We start from the raw sequence: 16,340 nt of genomic DNA, 5'->3' as shown, positions 1-16,340 counted from the left end.
TATTATAAAAATATTTGCTCTGAATTTATCCATGATTTCAAAGTTGTTGTAACCAAAATCCCAAAGTGTTTTTACTTTTGCAATTTGACATACTGATTCTATAATTTATGTGGAGATGCAAAGCATCAATAATAGCCAAAACACTGTAGGAAGGGAATCAGATCAGTGGATTTACTCAGCAAAACATCTCAATGTATTATACAGCTATAGTAATGAAATCAATATACTTTTGGTGCAAGTATAGATAATTATACCAATGGACTAGGATAGTCAGCCCAGAAACAGAGCTACATGTGTAAGATACATAGCAAATATGGCACTACAGAGAGGTTAGGAAATAAGTCATTTTTAATAAATTATATCAGAACAGGTATATCCACATGGGAAAAAATAAAAATATTTGAACTCTACTTCACACCAAAAATAAAAGTAATTCTGAATAGATTGAAAATTTAAATATGAAAGGTGAAACAATAAAACTTCTTAATGATAGTATAATCTTAATTTGTAGTAGAGAAGATTTATTTAGTAGGAACCAAAAAGCAGTACTTGTTTTAAAAATGGGTAAATTTAACTACATTAAGTTGAAGAATTTCTGTTCCTCAACAAAAACACACCAAAAAACAAAAACCACCATTGAGAGAGTAAAAAAGGCAACCTCAGAATGAGAGAAAATGTGTGCTACAGAAATCCTAAGAACTCATATCCAAAATATGTGAAGGACAATCTCAACTCATCCCTTCCTTCCTTTCTTCCTTTCCTCCCTCCCTTTCTTCTCCTTCATTCCCTTTCCTTCCTTCCTCCCTTCATTCCTTCCTTCTTTCTCCCCCCACCCCCTCTTTTTTTTTATTTGTATGGGGGATTGAACCCAGGGGTACTTAACCACTGAGCCACATCACAGGCCTTTTTATATTTTATCTTGAAACAGGGTCTTGCTAAGATGCTTGGGGTCTCACTAAGTTACTGAGGCTGGCTTTGAACTGGTGCTCCTCCTGCCTCAGCCTCCCAAGCTTCTGGGATTACAGGTGTGCGCCACTGTGCCCAGCTCAATTCATTTCATATCAGGCATTTCATAATAAAAGAGAATATCAAAAAAGCCTTTAAACATATGAGAAGGTGCTCAGCCTCCTCAGTAATGTGGGAAGTGCAAATTACTACCTCAATGAACTACTTCTCCTCACCCATCAGAATGATTAGTATGTTGGTGAGAATATGGAGCCATAGGATCTCTCATACTCTCAGTGATACATCCACTTAGTAAAACAATTTAGCATAGTCCAGAATACCATATTGTGCCAAAATGATAGTATTCTATTTATACACTAAAATATAAAAATGTTCATAATAGTATAATTCATAATAGCCAAAAGTAATAGCCATAATATCCATACTAGACCTAAGTATCTACCTATTAGAGAATAGATAAATAAATGATGGCTAATTTGTACAATGATTTGAATTCTATACAGTGAAAATTAGTGAACTGTAGCCTAAAATATTAGCATGGATAAATCATATGAACATAATTTTGAGGGAGTACTGGGGTTTTAACCCAGGGACACTTAATCACTGAGCTACATCCCCAGCCCTTTTTGTCATTTAAGACAGGGTTTCACTAAGTTGCTTAAGGTCTCAATGAATTGCTGAAGTTGGGCTTGTGATCCTCTGGTCTCAGCCTCCTGAACTGCTGGGATTACAAGCATGTGCCGCCATGCCTGGCCAAACATAATTTAAAATGTAAGGTTACAGACAAAATTAATACATACATGTCATATAATTTCATTTATATTAAGATTTAAAAGCAGTCAAAACAAAACTATTTTGGGATGCCTGTTTGTGATGATAATAAAGAAAACCATAAAACTCAAGATAGTGGCTTTTTTGGTAGGGAAAGGTAGCATATAGAGAGCACTTTCTAGGTTCTGTCAGTGTTCTATTTCTTGACATGGGTGGTGATTACATGGTTGTTCACTTTGTGAAATTCTTTGAGCTGTATATTATGGGTTTTTCTTTGTTTTTGTAGTTTTCTCTGTGTTGTAGTTCATGATAAAAAAACATTTAAAAGAAAGCCATCAGAATTATTAGCAATGAAATACTGGGTATGTTTGAATGGTCAGGGAAAAAGAAGTGATATTCTTTCTGGTCAAGGTAATTTTCAAATGTTTTTTCTTGACTTATTTGCTAAAGTAGAGAACTGTATTTATTAGGCTCCTCACAAAAGTTCTAAAAAAAGAAAGCATGCTGGACAATCAGGGGAAAAGGTGTAGGAGTGAGGTGGGGACTTCAGAAGAAAAGAGGGAAATTAAGTTAAAAATGACCAGAGACAAATATCAAAAGGTTCAGTATAATTGAGTTAATATAAGGAGTTCAGACAAGGACACTGGACATGTTGTGAGACAATAAAGTGAAAGAAAACTAGGCAGGTGATGGTTGCCTAAGTAAAAATCTGCTGGGTAAACTGCCTGGGACTCAGAATAGAGTGCTGGCCCAGGAACTAGGGGAAGTGTAAAAAACATTAATTTGAGCACAAAAGAAAAACTTTATGCCATTACAAGAGAAAAATTGGTTCTGATGCATGTCCTGCCTGTCAAAGAAACTCTGAAGACCCAAAACACAGAAGAATCCAATTTGCTCAACAAAGTTTGTTTACATCAGGTACTACACATGGTGGTTGTCTGATATGAATTTTAGTGTACTATGTTAGGTCCTTTGAAAAATATGTAATTACATTATTCACAAATGAGGAGCAAATCATTCAACTACTCAAATTTTCAATTTCCTTTTTTTTTTTTTAAATTTTGAGACAGGGTCTCATTAAGTTGCTTGGGGTCTTGCTAAGTTGCTGAGGCTGTCCTCAAATTTGTGATCCTCCTGTCTCAGCCTCCTGAGTAGGTGGAATTACAGGTGTGCACCACCATGCCCAGTAATATATCATATTTTTTAAAAGTTGTGGCCTGGAGTGTAGCTCAGTGGTAAAGTGTATGCTTAGCAAGCTAGTTGAGGACTTGAGGAAGTGTTAGAAGAGCATAAAAAACAGAATTTGAACAGTGATTTTTAAAACAGTGTACATGCCCTCCAAAGGGTATACAAGACCATTCAATATGTAATGTTTGTTAAGAAAATATTATTTTGTCTGTTTATTTTATATTCTTTTTTTTTTTTTTTGGTACCCTGGAGTGAACCCCAAGTCTTTAACCACTGAGACACATCCCCAGCCCTTTTTCATATTTTGGAGACAGGGTCTCGCTGAGTTGCTTAGGGCTTCACTAAGTTGCTGAGGCTGGCTTTTAACTTGTAATTCTCCTGCCTCAGCCTCCCATGCCACTGGAATTACAGGCACGTCACCATGCCTGGCTATCTATATCTTACTTATGAGTGCACTTATTTCATAGCCCCCAATATTTTTATATGTGCTTTGTAATGCATAAAATATGTAGCAGAACTTATGTTTATTGATTGATTTTTATTATATACCTGGCTCTGTAGGAATTTAAATTTGGGGAAACTGGCTAGATTAGGAATCTTCATAACATCTTCTTTTCTTCACCCTTCTAGGAATCCCCTATCCCAGAAGACAAAGACCGCCGATTTATCTTCTCTTATTTTCTAGCCACTGATATGATCAGTATCTTTGAGCCTCCTGTTAGAAATTCTGGTATCATTGGGGGCAAGTACCTTGGGAGGACTAGAGTTATTAAACCATTCTCTGAGGCAGAAAACCCCATCTACTATGGCCCTAGTGACTTCTTCATTGGTGCTGTCATTGACGGTAGGTCCAAACACAGTTCAGAATTTCCCACTGACTGAGTAAATGGGTTCTTCTTAGTTGTAATTTAATTAATTTAAGTTTTGTGAGAGGAAATTAGGTTTTATTCCAGATGAGATAAATCTAGTAAACTTTTATAAGTGGTATAATATCTTAACCTCATTCCTTATCAATTAAACTTTAAATTGGTTGCATTTGTTGCCACTAAATTTTTTACATTAATGCAACCATGTTAGTTAGGTGTTCACAATGGTCTTCCTAAAAGTTGAGAAAAGTACTGCATATTAATTTATACAGCTATTGATAATTCATTGGTCTGGGTTATATCGTTGGAGTGTTAATAGTATTTTATCTCTGATCACATGAGGGAAACAATAAAACTAAGTATATTGCTACCTCTTTCCAGTGTTTGGCCACCGATTCATCATCCTTGATATAGATGAGTATGTTCTAAAATATATGGAGAGCAATGCTGCCCAGTATTCACCAGAAGCACTCTCATCAATTCAGAACCATGTCCGAAAGCAAGAAATTCCTGCAGCAGAACTGGAAAAGTATGTTTGACTGCCTAGGATCCTTTTTGGCCTTGGTATATGCAAAATTTCCGGGAAGTAATTCTTGTCAAAATGAATGTGTAATAATATTTTAGATTTTCAGATTTCCCTCATCATATTGGAGTTTATTAGGTCTACACAAAAAGTTCCCTGAATTTAGTATAATAACTAGTAACTTGGAACTTTTTCAGCTACATTTATTTAGCAAATAATTATTGAATACCTGTATTTAAGATGCTGTCACTAGGTCATTGAGCTTTAGCAATAAATAAAATAGACAAGAAGTTGTTGACATCATGGAATTGACCTTCTAAGCAGCAAGAGATAGACATTAACACAAATAAGTAAATTATACAGTATACTAAGTGACAAATGCCATTGGAAAATAGGACAAAATGCACATGATAAGGGCTTCTGGATGGGGGAACTGGGTTGTAATCACTTAGTGTGGATGGTTGTACCTTAAGAAAGTGACCTTGAGCAATACTTTGGGGAGTTCACCTGGTGGACATCTGGAAGAATAGCTTGTATAAAGAGTACAAAGTCTCTGAGGGGTAGCACACACCCAGCCTAGAGTATTCAGGTAGCAGTGGCCAGCAGTAGACTAGTAGGAGTAGCTAACATGGAGGGAGGTGAGGGAGAAGAAGAAATTGAATTAGAAAACTAACAAGGGGCCAGGTTGTGTAGGGCCTAACAGGTCTGTGGAAAGATCTTGGTCTTTCTCTGAATGAAATGAAAACCCCGTGGGATTTTCTGAGTAGAGGAATAGCAAGATGTGATATATGTTTTAAAAGAATTACCCTGGCTGTTCTGTTGAAAATAGATTAGGAAGGAGACCAGCTAAGAGGATCACAGTAGTAATCCTGGCAAGACATGATGATGCATGGACCAGGGTGGTGAGTGGAGGTGTGGGAGAAGTGCTGTGATTTCATTATATTTTGAAGGTAGAGCCAGTGTGACTACAGACAAATTATACAGGGGCTATGAGAAAAAGAGAATAGATAAGGATACTCTAAGGTTTTTGGTATGAACATCAGGAAGGAAGAACTTGTCATCAACTGAGATGGAAAAATGTGGACTATAGATAGGAGGTTTTTAGTGGAATAAAGGTGGGAATTTTGGTTTTGGATATACTAGGTTTAATACTTAAAAGAAATAGCCAAGTAGAAATGTCATATAGACTGTTGGGTATGTAAGTCAGGAGTTCAGGTGAGAGGTCTAGGCTGAAGAAGTCAATGTGGCAGTTGTTGTCATATAGATGATATTTTAGGCCATGAGACTGAATGAAATTTCAAAGGGAGTTAGTATAGATAAAGAAGTGAATAGCACAGTGGGGTAATCCAAGTTACTTGGAGGCTGAGGCAGGAGGATCGAAAGTTCAAGGCCAACCCCTGCAATTTTTTGAAGCCCTAAGCAACTTAGTGAGACCCTATCTCAAAGTAAAAAAATAAAAGGGGCTGTAGTTCAGTAGTAAAGCATGGGCTCAATCCTCAGTACCAAAAAGAAAAAGTGCAGCTAGGCTTTGAGGTCCTCTGATGCTAAGAACAGGAGAAACTGGAAAGGACCACCAGTAGGCAGAAAGAAAGCCAAAAGAGAATGGCATCCTGGAAGTCACATAAAGAGAGTATGGACAGTCCTCCTTTCTCAGTTGTGTGGGACTTGAAACACCATTGAGTGACTGTGAAAAACAACTGTAGTAATATAGGAAAACTTACTATTATTCTGCTAAAAATTTTTGTCACCATATTAATTCTGATCATTATGTTCATGTAGGGAAACAAAAAAAAAAATGGTAACACTAGTTTTTACTCAGCACATTGTAGTTTAAAACAGTGGAAACTGAGAAGTAAAATATTTTATTTTTGAAAAAAAAGTATCAAGAGTAGTTTGAACAGTGCTTGCCTTGTTCTCATTGTGTAACTTTGATACAGAGTGAACATGTTTTCTGTGACTTGGCACATTGTCATACTCCTGTTTAAGTTTGGTCAATTTCTAACATTTTTATCATTTTTACCTTCAAATGTCATGAAAGATATTCTAGAATTTCTTTACTGAGGGTAAGTTGTCTCTGAGAGTTCTTCTCACGGCAGTATTTTTATGGGCCTCCAAGGCATTCTTGTCCTTTTCATTGCAACTGCTTTCCTCACCTGTGTCAGTAGCTTCACCTTCATGGAGTTCCTCTGGCCACATAACTACCATCTTTTGAAAGAAAGCAGCATCCACATTACCACAGTCAACTGTTTCTTTCATAACTCCATTTATATTTGACCAGAATTTCACTTTTGGACAATTCCCTCTTTTGATGATCCATTTCTGTAAAATATCATGTTGCTGTGTCCCCCAAGAAAGGGGAGGCAAAGTAGTTATGCACTTGGCTGTGAATGAACTGAAAAACAGATGCACGGGAACCACGAGACAATAGACTTGGAGACAAGTGATGTGATTGTCACTGATCATAATGTGCATCTGCTATTTATGTTACACTAAAGATCTTACATAGAAGTTTTTACTTTATGCAATTACTCAAGGTTAATAAACTGTGGTAACTGGGATTTGAACCATGTTGTTGAGGGACTGGATTGTTTTATTAAATGGTGGTGACTGAGATTCATGCATCTTAGAACTGTGCAAATCTGGAACTGTCATTGTATCAAGGAAGATGGAATGATTTATGTGTCAAATAAGGATTTGGCATTTTGCACAGAATTGGGGAACTTAGTGAGGAGTTTAGGGCAAAGAGAGGCATAAGAAAATTTAATGGGAGTGGATTTAAGAGAGAATGGAAAGAGGAATTTTTGACCAGAAGTACAGATAACTCTTTTGAGAAGGTTTGGTGCAAAGGTGAACAGAGAAGGAGTGGAGAAGCTGGCAGAGGAAGCAAATTCAAGACAGGTTTTGTTTTGTTTTAGCTTTAAAATAGAAGAAATAATAGCATTTTATATATGAAAATTCTGTAGTAAAGAGAGAGAGAGAGAGAGAGAGAGAGAGAGAGAGAGAGAGAGAGAATTGCTAGAGTATGTGAAAGAGGATGGAGTTAGTATTCAAGACAAGAAGGTGGCTTTAGGTAGAAGGACTAACCCTGCATCTAGGTCAATCATTCTTGAATATTTTGGTCATAGGACACTTTTGAAATCTTAAAAATTATTGAGGACCCTAAAGAATTGTTGTGTATCTTTATTTATATTTAGCATTCAAACTATATATGAAAAATTTAAATATTAATTTTTAAAAGAAGAATAAACTCATTTCATGTTAACAAAAAATATAATTTCCGTGGGGAAACAAAACTCCTCCATTTTCTCAATCAAAAGCCTTCAGTGAAAGGATGGCATTGTTTTATACTTTTGCAAATCTCTTTAATGTCTGGTTTTACTAATAGAAGAGAGCTGAGTTTTTATCTGCTTTTTTATTTAGCCTTCTATGATATCATTCCTTGTGAATCTTTGGAAAACTCCATTGTGCACTTTTGAGAAAACCTGAGTAAAATAATAAATAATGACCGAATTATTATGAGGATAGTTTTGGCCTTATTAACCCCCAATAGCATCCTGGGAACCTTCAGGGATCCTGGGATTATTCTTTGAAACATTGTTCTTTGGCAGCAGGCAGGAAGGCAAGGCACCTGGGTACAGATGCTGGTAAGTGCTTAGATATGCTTGGGACCCCTCCTGATTGTGGCAGTGAGGTAGTCAGTAGGAAGAATGAGAAGTTGTGAAATGCTTTATTTATTGAATATATAGATGAAGTTAAAAATGAATATAAAAATAAAGTGAAAAAGACATAACATTATTTAATCTCCTAATGAAAAAGAGAGAAAAATGCAAATTATAATCCACAGATGCCATCAACTGAAAAATGGATTCTAATTCCAGAGATGTTAAAATATTTGTCTCAGGCCTGAAGAAACAGGGCAGCTGTCTAGGAAAGCGGGAGGCTTAGTGGGGACTAAATACCACTAAGGGTCCATCCATGGTCATATTTAATTCAAGTACTTCTCAAAATACTTTGTTCTGTAATTTCCCCATGTCTGTGCAAATACCAGCAGACAATAGAAAGCTACTTGCTTCAGCAAATTACCTTTCAGAAAAATCACATTTTTGATTTTGTATTGAGAAAAGAATACCACTGGGGGTCAATAAAAATAAAGAAAAATTCAAGTTCTTGGTTAAGAAATCTATTGCTATCCTTGTTTTGATCTTCACTTCTCCTCTTTTTTGATGGGTCAGAGATAAGTGAGAGATAATTCTTCAAGATATGAATCCAAGTGTCATACCTTCTTTGTCTTCTAGCTGTTTCATCTTTGGCTTGCTTCTACCTTTCCCATCTTATTATGAATCTCACAGTAAGGAAATACAAATCCTTTATTTGACTGAGACTAATGAAAGGGTATTTGTCAGGCCTGAGTGAAAATTTTTATGTCACATGATAGTTACAGGAGAAGAAAATTTGGAATCAGCCATTTTTTTCTCTGAACCAGAAAATTAGAATGGTAGCTGAGTATTGGACTGCATTTTGAAGTTCTGAAATTCTTTTGGGGTCTTGATTTCTCATTGCAATTTTTTAACTCATATTTAAGGATAACAAATGCCCATGCTCTACACAAAACCTGCATGTTTGACTAGCGTAACACACAAGTCCAGATAGATTATTCTTGTTCTATTTTTGTATCATTTATGACCTTCAACTTCAAGACGACCTCCTCTTCTTTCTTTTTCTCTCCTTTTTCTCTCCTGCTGCTTTTCCCAAGGAGAAATTTCCATATATTCTCATTTGTTTTTCCATTTTCTTTAAGCCCCAAGCTCTTCTATATTTTCTTTTCAGTTAGCTTCAAATATGAGATCAAAGTGATCCAGTATTTCTACTCTTTCCTTTAGAATGTTTCTATATCATTACTCATTGTTTCTTTACCTTCTTTTGGCAGAGTAAGTAGCTTCTATTTCTCCAAATTTAATTCTTCTATTTATGTCTGAACCCACATTCTGACTTTTCCAAAATTGAAGTGCTCCTTGTTAATTGCTTTCTTGAAGGTCATTTCTGTTTTCCAGATATAATGGTGTCATCTCATTAATTCAACATATTCTTGAGCTTATACCATATGTCAGACCTTGTAATAAATATATGAGAGAATGGGGAGCTTGGAATATAGAGCAGGAGCTGGCAAATATCTGCTTGTAAAGGCACAAATGGGAGATGATTTAGGTTTTGGGGCCGTACCATCTCTGCCCTTGCAGTGTGAAAGCAGCTATTTGTAAATGAATAGGAGTTCCTATGTTCCAATAAAACTTTATGCCTAAAAGAATGCAGGCAGCAGGCTGGATTGGCCTCTGTGCCAGTTTCCTGATCCTCTACTCCAATATTTGGCCTTCCTGACTTACGTGTGTTAACCACCCATTTTTTGACGCCCTCTTTTTTTAAGTTCTGGAAAGCTAATTATTCCTACCTCTCTTAAAGCCTATTTTATGTATCTTTTTCCTACTTACTTCTAGTAGGCTGGTGTTTCTCCAGGTCCAGTTTTTGGTCTTGTTTGCCTTCTTTAAACTCCCTTAGTATCACACAGTGTGTGAGCTGCTCTCCATCCTAACCATTCTCTGGAAGGAATTCCTACATTTCTGTCTGCTGTAGGTTCTAGGTATTTTGTCCATATGAATCACTGGCACCTCACACTTGTACAACAAAAAAGTCATTGTCATTTTCATCTTTCCAGCCCACCTGCTTTTGGCCCTGTTTTTTCTTTCTGCCTATCTGTCCCATGGAGTTGAGTTAGCAGTGAATTGTGACGACACATAAAACACCAACATAATGATGAGAACACATGAGACAGTCAGTAAATGCTAATTCCCCTCTTAATGCAATCATTATCTTGATTTGAAACCTTGGAGATAACCTTGACCTCTTCTATTTTGCAGCACATCCAATACACTGTATTCTTTTGTTTTATTCTCCAATCTCTTGCCTCTGACTTCTTATTTTCTTTCTCAACACCATTTTCTAATTTAAAGCTCTCTATCAGTTAGAAGTTACATTTGCCTGCACATGATAACTGCAACAGTAACAACACAGCAAACTTACATCAGCTTAACCCAGTGGAGTTTGATACTTCTCATGGAACACTATGTCTGGAGGTAAATAGACTCAGGCTGGTGTGGTGGCTTTATAATGCCATCAGAGATCTGATGTCTCTCTCCTCAGCTTTCCCAAGTACCATTTGTCATCATGCTTTTCACTCTGTGGCCACAAAGTCATGTTCCATCTCTAACTTTACATCTATATTCCAGGTCAGGAGAAAGGAAAAAGGGCAAATGGTAAAAGGCCAAAGAACTAGAGCCAGGTGCCGTGACTCACACTTCTAATTCCAGCAGCTCAGGAGGCTGAGGCAGGAGGCTCACAAAGTGAAAAGCCAGTCTTAGAAACTTAGTGAAACCCTACACAACTTAGTGAGACCATGTCTCAAAATAAAAAATAAAATAGGTTGAGGATATGGTTCAGTGGTTAGGTGCCCCTGGATTCAATCCTTGGTACCAAAAAAAAAAAAAAAAAAAAAAATTCTGATAAGAATGTTTGTGAGATGGTTTCCTTTAACTGCTACCCCTCCCCCACCTATTACAGATGAAAGCACTGAGTTGCAGAGCAGTTAAGGAACTGGATGAAGATTATGCAGCCTTAAAATGGCCAAGCTGAGATTTTGAACCAGGTGCCCTGAGTCCAGAGCCCAAGTTTTGTACTACAGTCTTTTTGCTTTTCCAGAGAAAAGCACCAATAAATCAGACACGTTTTCACTTAGTAAAACTCTTGGCCATAACCGAAGCTCCCTGGGCCAGTGACTGCCTGTCCTGGGATGGGTTTACCTTTACTGGGGCAAAGGGGAGGTATGGGTTACAGATCAAGAGCTAAGGTCACGCCAGGAGGTCTACACTGAGTCTTTTCAATAGAAATGGCCACTTAAATCTCTGATCCATTATTATAACTGCCTTCCACCAAAAAGAAATACTGTAGGAAAGGGAGAATAGGATTTCAGACTATTTACTTAAGAAAATACATTAGTTCCACTCAGTTCCTGCTAAGCAGAGGACTTGCCAGGGTGCTTGTAGCAGAATATTCTAAGAGCAGACTGAAAAATCATTAACATTCATCTTACCATCTTACCCATGGGATCACTCTATAGAATACACATTTACTTTTATGGAAAGTAAAGGTAGAGCATTGGAGGGCTTGGAACAATTTTTATCCACGTATTGGGTTCTCCAGCCACCTCTCAGTAGGCAGTTCCTGCTAAGCATAACTAGCAGGCCCCTGAGTTCCATTTAAAAAATATATTTATTTATATATTTGTTTTAAGTGGACACAATATCTTTATTTTCCATTTTTGACCCATGGGAGCAACAACTTGGCCTACAAATTGCTGCTCGCTTATGGAATGGGCCCTGGCTTGTGCCCTCATAATAAATTAGGGGCTCTAACTTTAACTATGTCTGCCTTAAACAATACCACTCCTTGCCATCTATCTCTGCATATATTCCATCTTCTTCAAAGGTTGCTGATGCCTGGGCATTTTCCCTGATGTATGAAAGGAAATGGGCATCTGACTTCTTCAGGGAAGGAAGAAGTATTGTCTTTGTTACTAGTCATTTTTCCCAAAGTGATTGGATGATGATCACATTTTGACTTAATATGCTCCATGGCTCTAATTCCTGAAACTATGTGCAGAATGAGGTTTGAATAGTTTGTGACACTAAAATAGTTCCTTGACAATCATTTATAATTTAGTATACATCACTGGAATTACACCCATCAGTTAAACATAGTCTGCTTTTATAATACATAATGCCATAGGTCATTTAGTTACTGGTGATTTTTATGATGATTTTTATTGTTTTGCCATGCTGTAAAAATAACATGTTCACATTTTTTAAATTAAGGGAGTAAAATTTAAGTAATGCAAATAAATATAAGCAAAAATATGTTGAAAATCTCATATCCCAGAGATGACTTCTAATATTTTGTTTTTTAATATGCATATGAAATGTACTAATTCTATCATACTATTTAACTGATATTGTGAAATATTTTATGAAACATTGATAGCTTAATATATTTTGGGTAGACCTTATACTCAAATATTCCATCTACTACTTCTCCATTCCCCACAGGAGACTGTCTTTCATTGTTTCCTTTTTTTAAATTATCTTCCCAGAGTTTCATTACATAATATAGGCAAATTTGAATATATATTTTTATTCTCCCATGAGTTTTACACAAAAGCTAGCACTTTGTTTTCATACTCTAATACCTCAATTTTCTAACAATCTTCCACTCTTTCTGCAGCATTGTTGATGGCTTCATTATTATTCCATTACTTGATTAAAGTATTTTAACCAATTTCCTATTTTTGGCTACTTAGGCTATCTAAAAACATTCTCATAGATTTATATTTTCATACAATCCATGATTATTTCCCTAGGATAAATTATTTGGAATTCTTTGCTTGACCATTTACTCCTTGTTTAAAATGACTCCTGAAAGATTATACCACTTTATATCTCTCCCAGCAACCATCAACAGTAGGTAAAAGGAACTTAATTTAAAAGAGGCTAGTTGCAACAGTGAACTTTTTGAATATTATATACAAGAAAAAATAAGAATAGAAATTCAGTGGGTTAGTGGTTTTGAAGTCATGGCAGGAGAGGGATTCAGTAAGAGGTAGTCAGGCATCCTTGGAAGAACATGTTGGAATGGAGTGAGACGTGAGTTCTGGTCTTGCCTCTGATATGAATCTGGGATAGGTCTTTAAGTCTGTTTTCCAATCACTGAAAAAGGGAAGAATGCTTACTGGGTTTTTCTGGGTTCATTTTGTTCTAAAAGAATTTATGAATATGTGGGAAACTTTTCTAGCTCTAAAATTCCTCAATTTTGTAGCTGTTGCTTCTTGTTCAAAGGAAATAAAAATTGAGCTTTTACTTAGGGTGCTGTGTTTTGAAGGTACAGGCCTTCCTCTTCCTAATGCTCTGTTATTAATTTCTCTTCATTTCAGTAAAGGCTAAGCTTAAACTTCTCACCACCACATAGGGCAGTCCCTTAACTTCCATAAATGAGCCTTCACAAAATTCAAGGAGAATTGGAGAAAGAAAGTTAAAACTACAAGAGATTTCTGGCTGCATAGTTATATGCATATTTTTTAAAACACTCAGACATTTATTTTTAGATAGGTAATGTTAATCTGCAGGAAGAGACAATCATGTGGTTCCTGTAAATACCAAATATGGGATGGCGGTGGTATTAGCTTTGGCTCTTTGTGGTGCAGTGATTTAACATATGGCAAAAAGAGAGGCAATGAAAAACTGCCCCCTGTCAGGCCTTCCCAATGTGGGCATTGGTCATCATCCAGCTTCCATGGGCAAGTGTTCTACTGGTCAGCTCTTTGTCAAAGCTGTTTGTCATTAGAAACTTCCCTGACTCCACCAAGTGAGAACTTTGGTCACTGAGATAGATTGGTCAAGAATAAATACCATGTCCAGTCATGTCCTTCCTTTCTCTACAGCAAGCAAGCTAAAGAGGAGCCAGGCAAGCAGGAACTGGAAGCCTTAATTGACACAGTCCAGAAGCAACTGAAAGATTATTCATGCAAAGATAACATACATGAAGCATTTCAAGCTCATGACAAGGAAGCATTAGGATATGTGGACAGAGAGATGTTCTTTAAAATCTGTGAATCCTTTAACATCCCAATTGATGACTCCTTGGTTAAGGAGGTTGGTATGAATTCCTTTTGGGGGTTGATTGTAGAGGCTAAGCACCAATCATTCTTTCCTAAAGGCAATTGTATGTGTATTTTGTTTTAAATGAGAGAGATTTAAAAAAAAATTAAAAAAGAGAGATTTAGGATATTTCAATCATAACTACTGTCCTTGATTATGGTATTTTCCCTGATTCTAGCATTGGCATCCACTTCTCAATAAGTGGGCCTGGGACTAGATAGCACAGAGTGTTGATAGACCAATACGTCAGGGCTGAAGTAAGGCAGCAGAGATGACCCTGGATGGGGAGCTGCCAAGAGGAGACCCAAAGACCAGTTGATTGAACAGGATGGTAGAAAGCCTTTAATGCCCTTCACGGCCAACGTGTAGCTTAGCCCGTCAGTAGGGCTAGCATGTGGACACAAACATTGCCCAAGCAATATGTAAGGGTATGGTCAGCTACAAATAGACAAAAGGCAAGGAAGATCTTCTCCTAGAATTTTCATAAATCAATTAAGTTTCATGCTGTTCCTTCATTACTAATTCCTTTAGTCAGGGTTCCCCTGAAAGTCAGAACAAAATCCATCCCCTTAACACATTTGCCAAGGACTCTGGTTTACTATCTTCAAAATAGTCACACTAAGAACATTGAAATTCTATAGCCCTTCTTGAAGATATTTAAGCAGAAACCAAGTTCAGAATTAAAGATTCATTTAGGAAAGGATTTTGTTTAGGGCTAAAGTGACTAGGTTAGAGATGAGTAGTTTTTATGAACAGGAATATTAGCAAGGAGTAGAGGCAGGCAGAAAGAAGGGTATTTGTTCATGTGGGCCAAACATCCAGTTAACTCCCCAGACCTTAGATTGACAGCATGCCTACTTTGATTTTTAGTAATTTATACCATATGACATGGGAACTGACTTGGGAGAGAGGAATGGCTGTCATTGGGAAGTGGGACAGGGAAGGGAAAGCTGGGGTAGATTTGCACATGTCTTACAAAGACTACCACAGGAAATCATTCTGTTATCAGTCACAGCTGAGTTTCAGGGGACACAGTATAAACAGTAATAGAACTAGATTCTTTTATTAGGTTGCAATATTAGGAACCTACTATATAAGAGTCTTATTTCCTGGTAGACAAAGGCTTCTACTTGAAACAATTAAAATTGCTTTGAAAATGACAGCACCCTTATAAATATGGGTGTTCATCTTGAAATCTTGGGCAGGTAATTTATACCATCCAACTTTGGTTTCATTAAGTTGAAGATGATGGCAATGTATGACCTACCTACAAGGTTTATAGGATCATTTATGAATCAACTGAGGATATAAAAACTGAACTTTGGGTTTACAAAGGTGAGGGATAAGTGTGCTCTGCAGTTAAATTGAAGGAAGCCCACCTGATTCATTTGTTCTCTTTGCTCTCTTCTGCAGTTAATCAGGATGTGCTCTCATGGAGAAGACAGAATTGACTATTATAACTTTGTTCGTGCTTTCTCAAACTGATGTGGCTGATGAGAGAATACAATATAATTTTTTTTATGTTGGAGCCACAATTGGAAATATATCTTGTAGAGCTCCTGAAGTTATATTTCTTTTTTGATTATATTTCACTTCTCCAAAAATCTCAATTAAATTGGTTTTTATAGGATTAGTGCCTTATTTGGGGTGGTTGGGGTATTGTCATGGTTAATTTTATGTGTCAATTGACTGGGACACAGACTACCCAGATATTCCATCAAACATTACTCTGTTTTTTGATTCAGAATACATCTGAATTGGTAAGCAAAGCAGATTGCCTTCCCCAATGTGGTTGGGCCCAACTAGTCATCTGAAGGCCTGGACAAAACAAAATGGCTGACCCTCCCCTGAGTACTAGCAAATTCCTCCTGCCTGACTGCCTTCAAACTCAAACTGAAACAACAGTCCTTCACCTTCAGGCCTCAGAAAGGAGCTACACCATCAGCTGTTCTGAGTCTCAGGCATTTGGACTCAGATTGGAACTATACCCTCAGCTCGCTCTCAGCTCTAGCTTGCCAACTCACCTTCAGCTTAAGGGGCTTAGGCTCCAAAATGTGAATCATTTCTCATGGTAGTAATCATTTATACTACTACTCATTTATTTCTTTGTATATGTCTATACACATACATACGCATTCTGTTGGTTCAGTTTTCTCTGGACAACTGTAACAGATATAGCATGATTAAGTGCAGGATGAGTGAGAATTTTCTAGAAACATTTGGGATATTGAAAATAAGTGCATAGCATCACTGTTGCTGCCAGCCAAT

At 36.9% G+C, this 16,340-nt stretch overlaps 1 protein-coding gene across 1 annotated transcript in view; it reads left to right on the top strand.

Annotated features, from left to right (window-relative positions):
• Efhc1 (EF-hand domain containing 1) overlaps nt 1-15,735 on the top strand; it is a 52,431-nt gene extending 36,696 nt beyond the window's left edge. The window contains exons 8-11 of the mRNA XM_076860086.2: nt 3,556-3,769; nt 4,173-4,320; nt 13,856-14,066; nt 15,486-15,735. Coding sequence (XP_076716201.1) covers nt 3,556-3,769; nt 4,173-4,320; nt 13,856-14,066; nt 15,486-15,557 — 645 coding nt within the window. The 3' untranslated portion in view covers nt 15,558-15,735. The remainder of the gene's footprint in view (nt 1-3,555; nt 3,770-4,172; nt 4,321-13,855; nt 14,067-15,485) is intronic.
• The last annotated feature ends 605 nt before the right edge of the window (nt 15,736-16,340 follow it).

This window comes from Callospermophilus lateralis, chromosome 6 (genome assembly GCF_048772815.1).
Source record: "Callospermophilus lateralis isolate mCalLat2 chromosome 6, mCalLat2.hap1, whole genome shotgun sequence".
In the NCBI taxonomy this organism is placed as follows: Eukaryota; Metazoa; Chordata; class Mammalia; order Rodentia; family Sciuridae; genus Callospermophilus; species Callospermophilus lateralis.
This window is presented reverse-complemented; position numbering and strand designations above follow the sequence as displayed.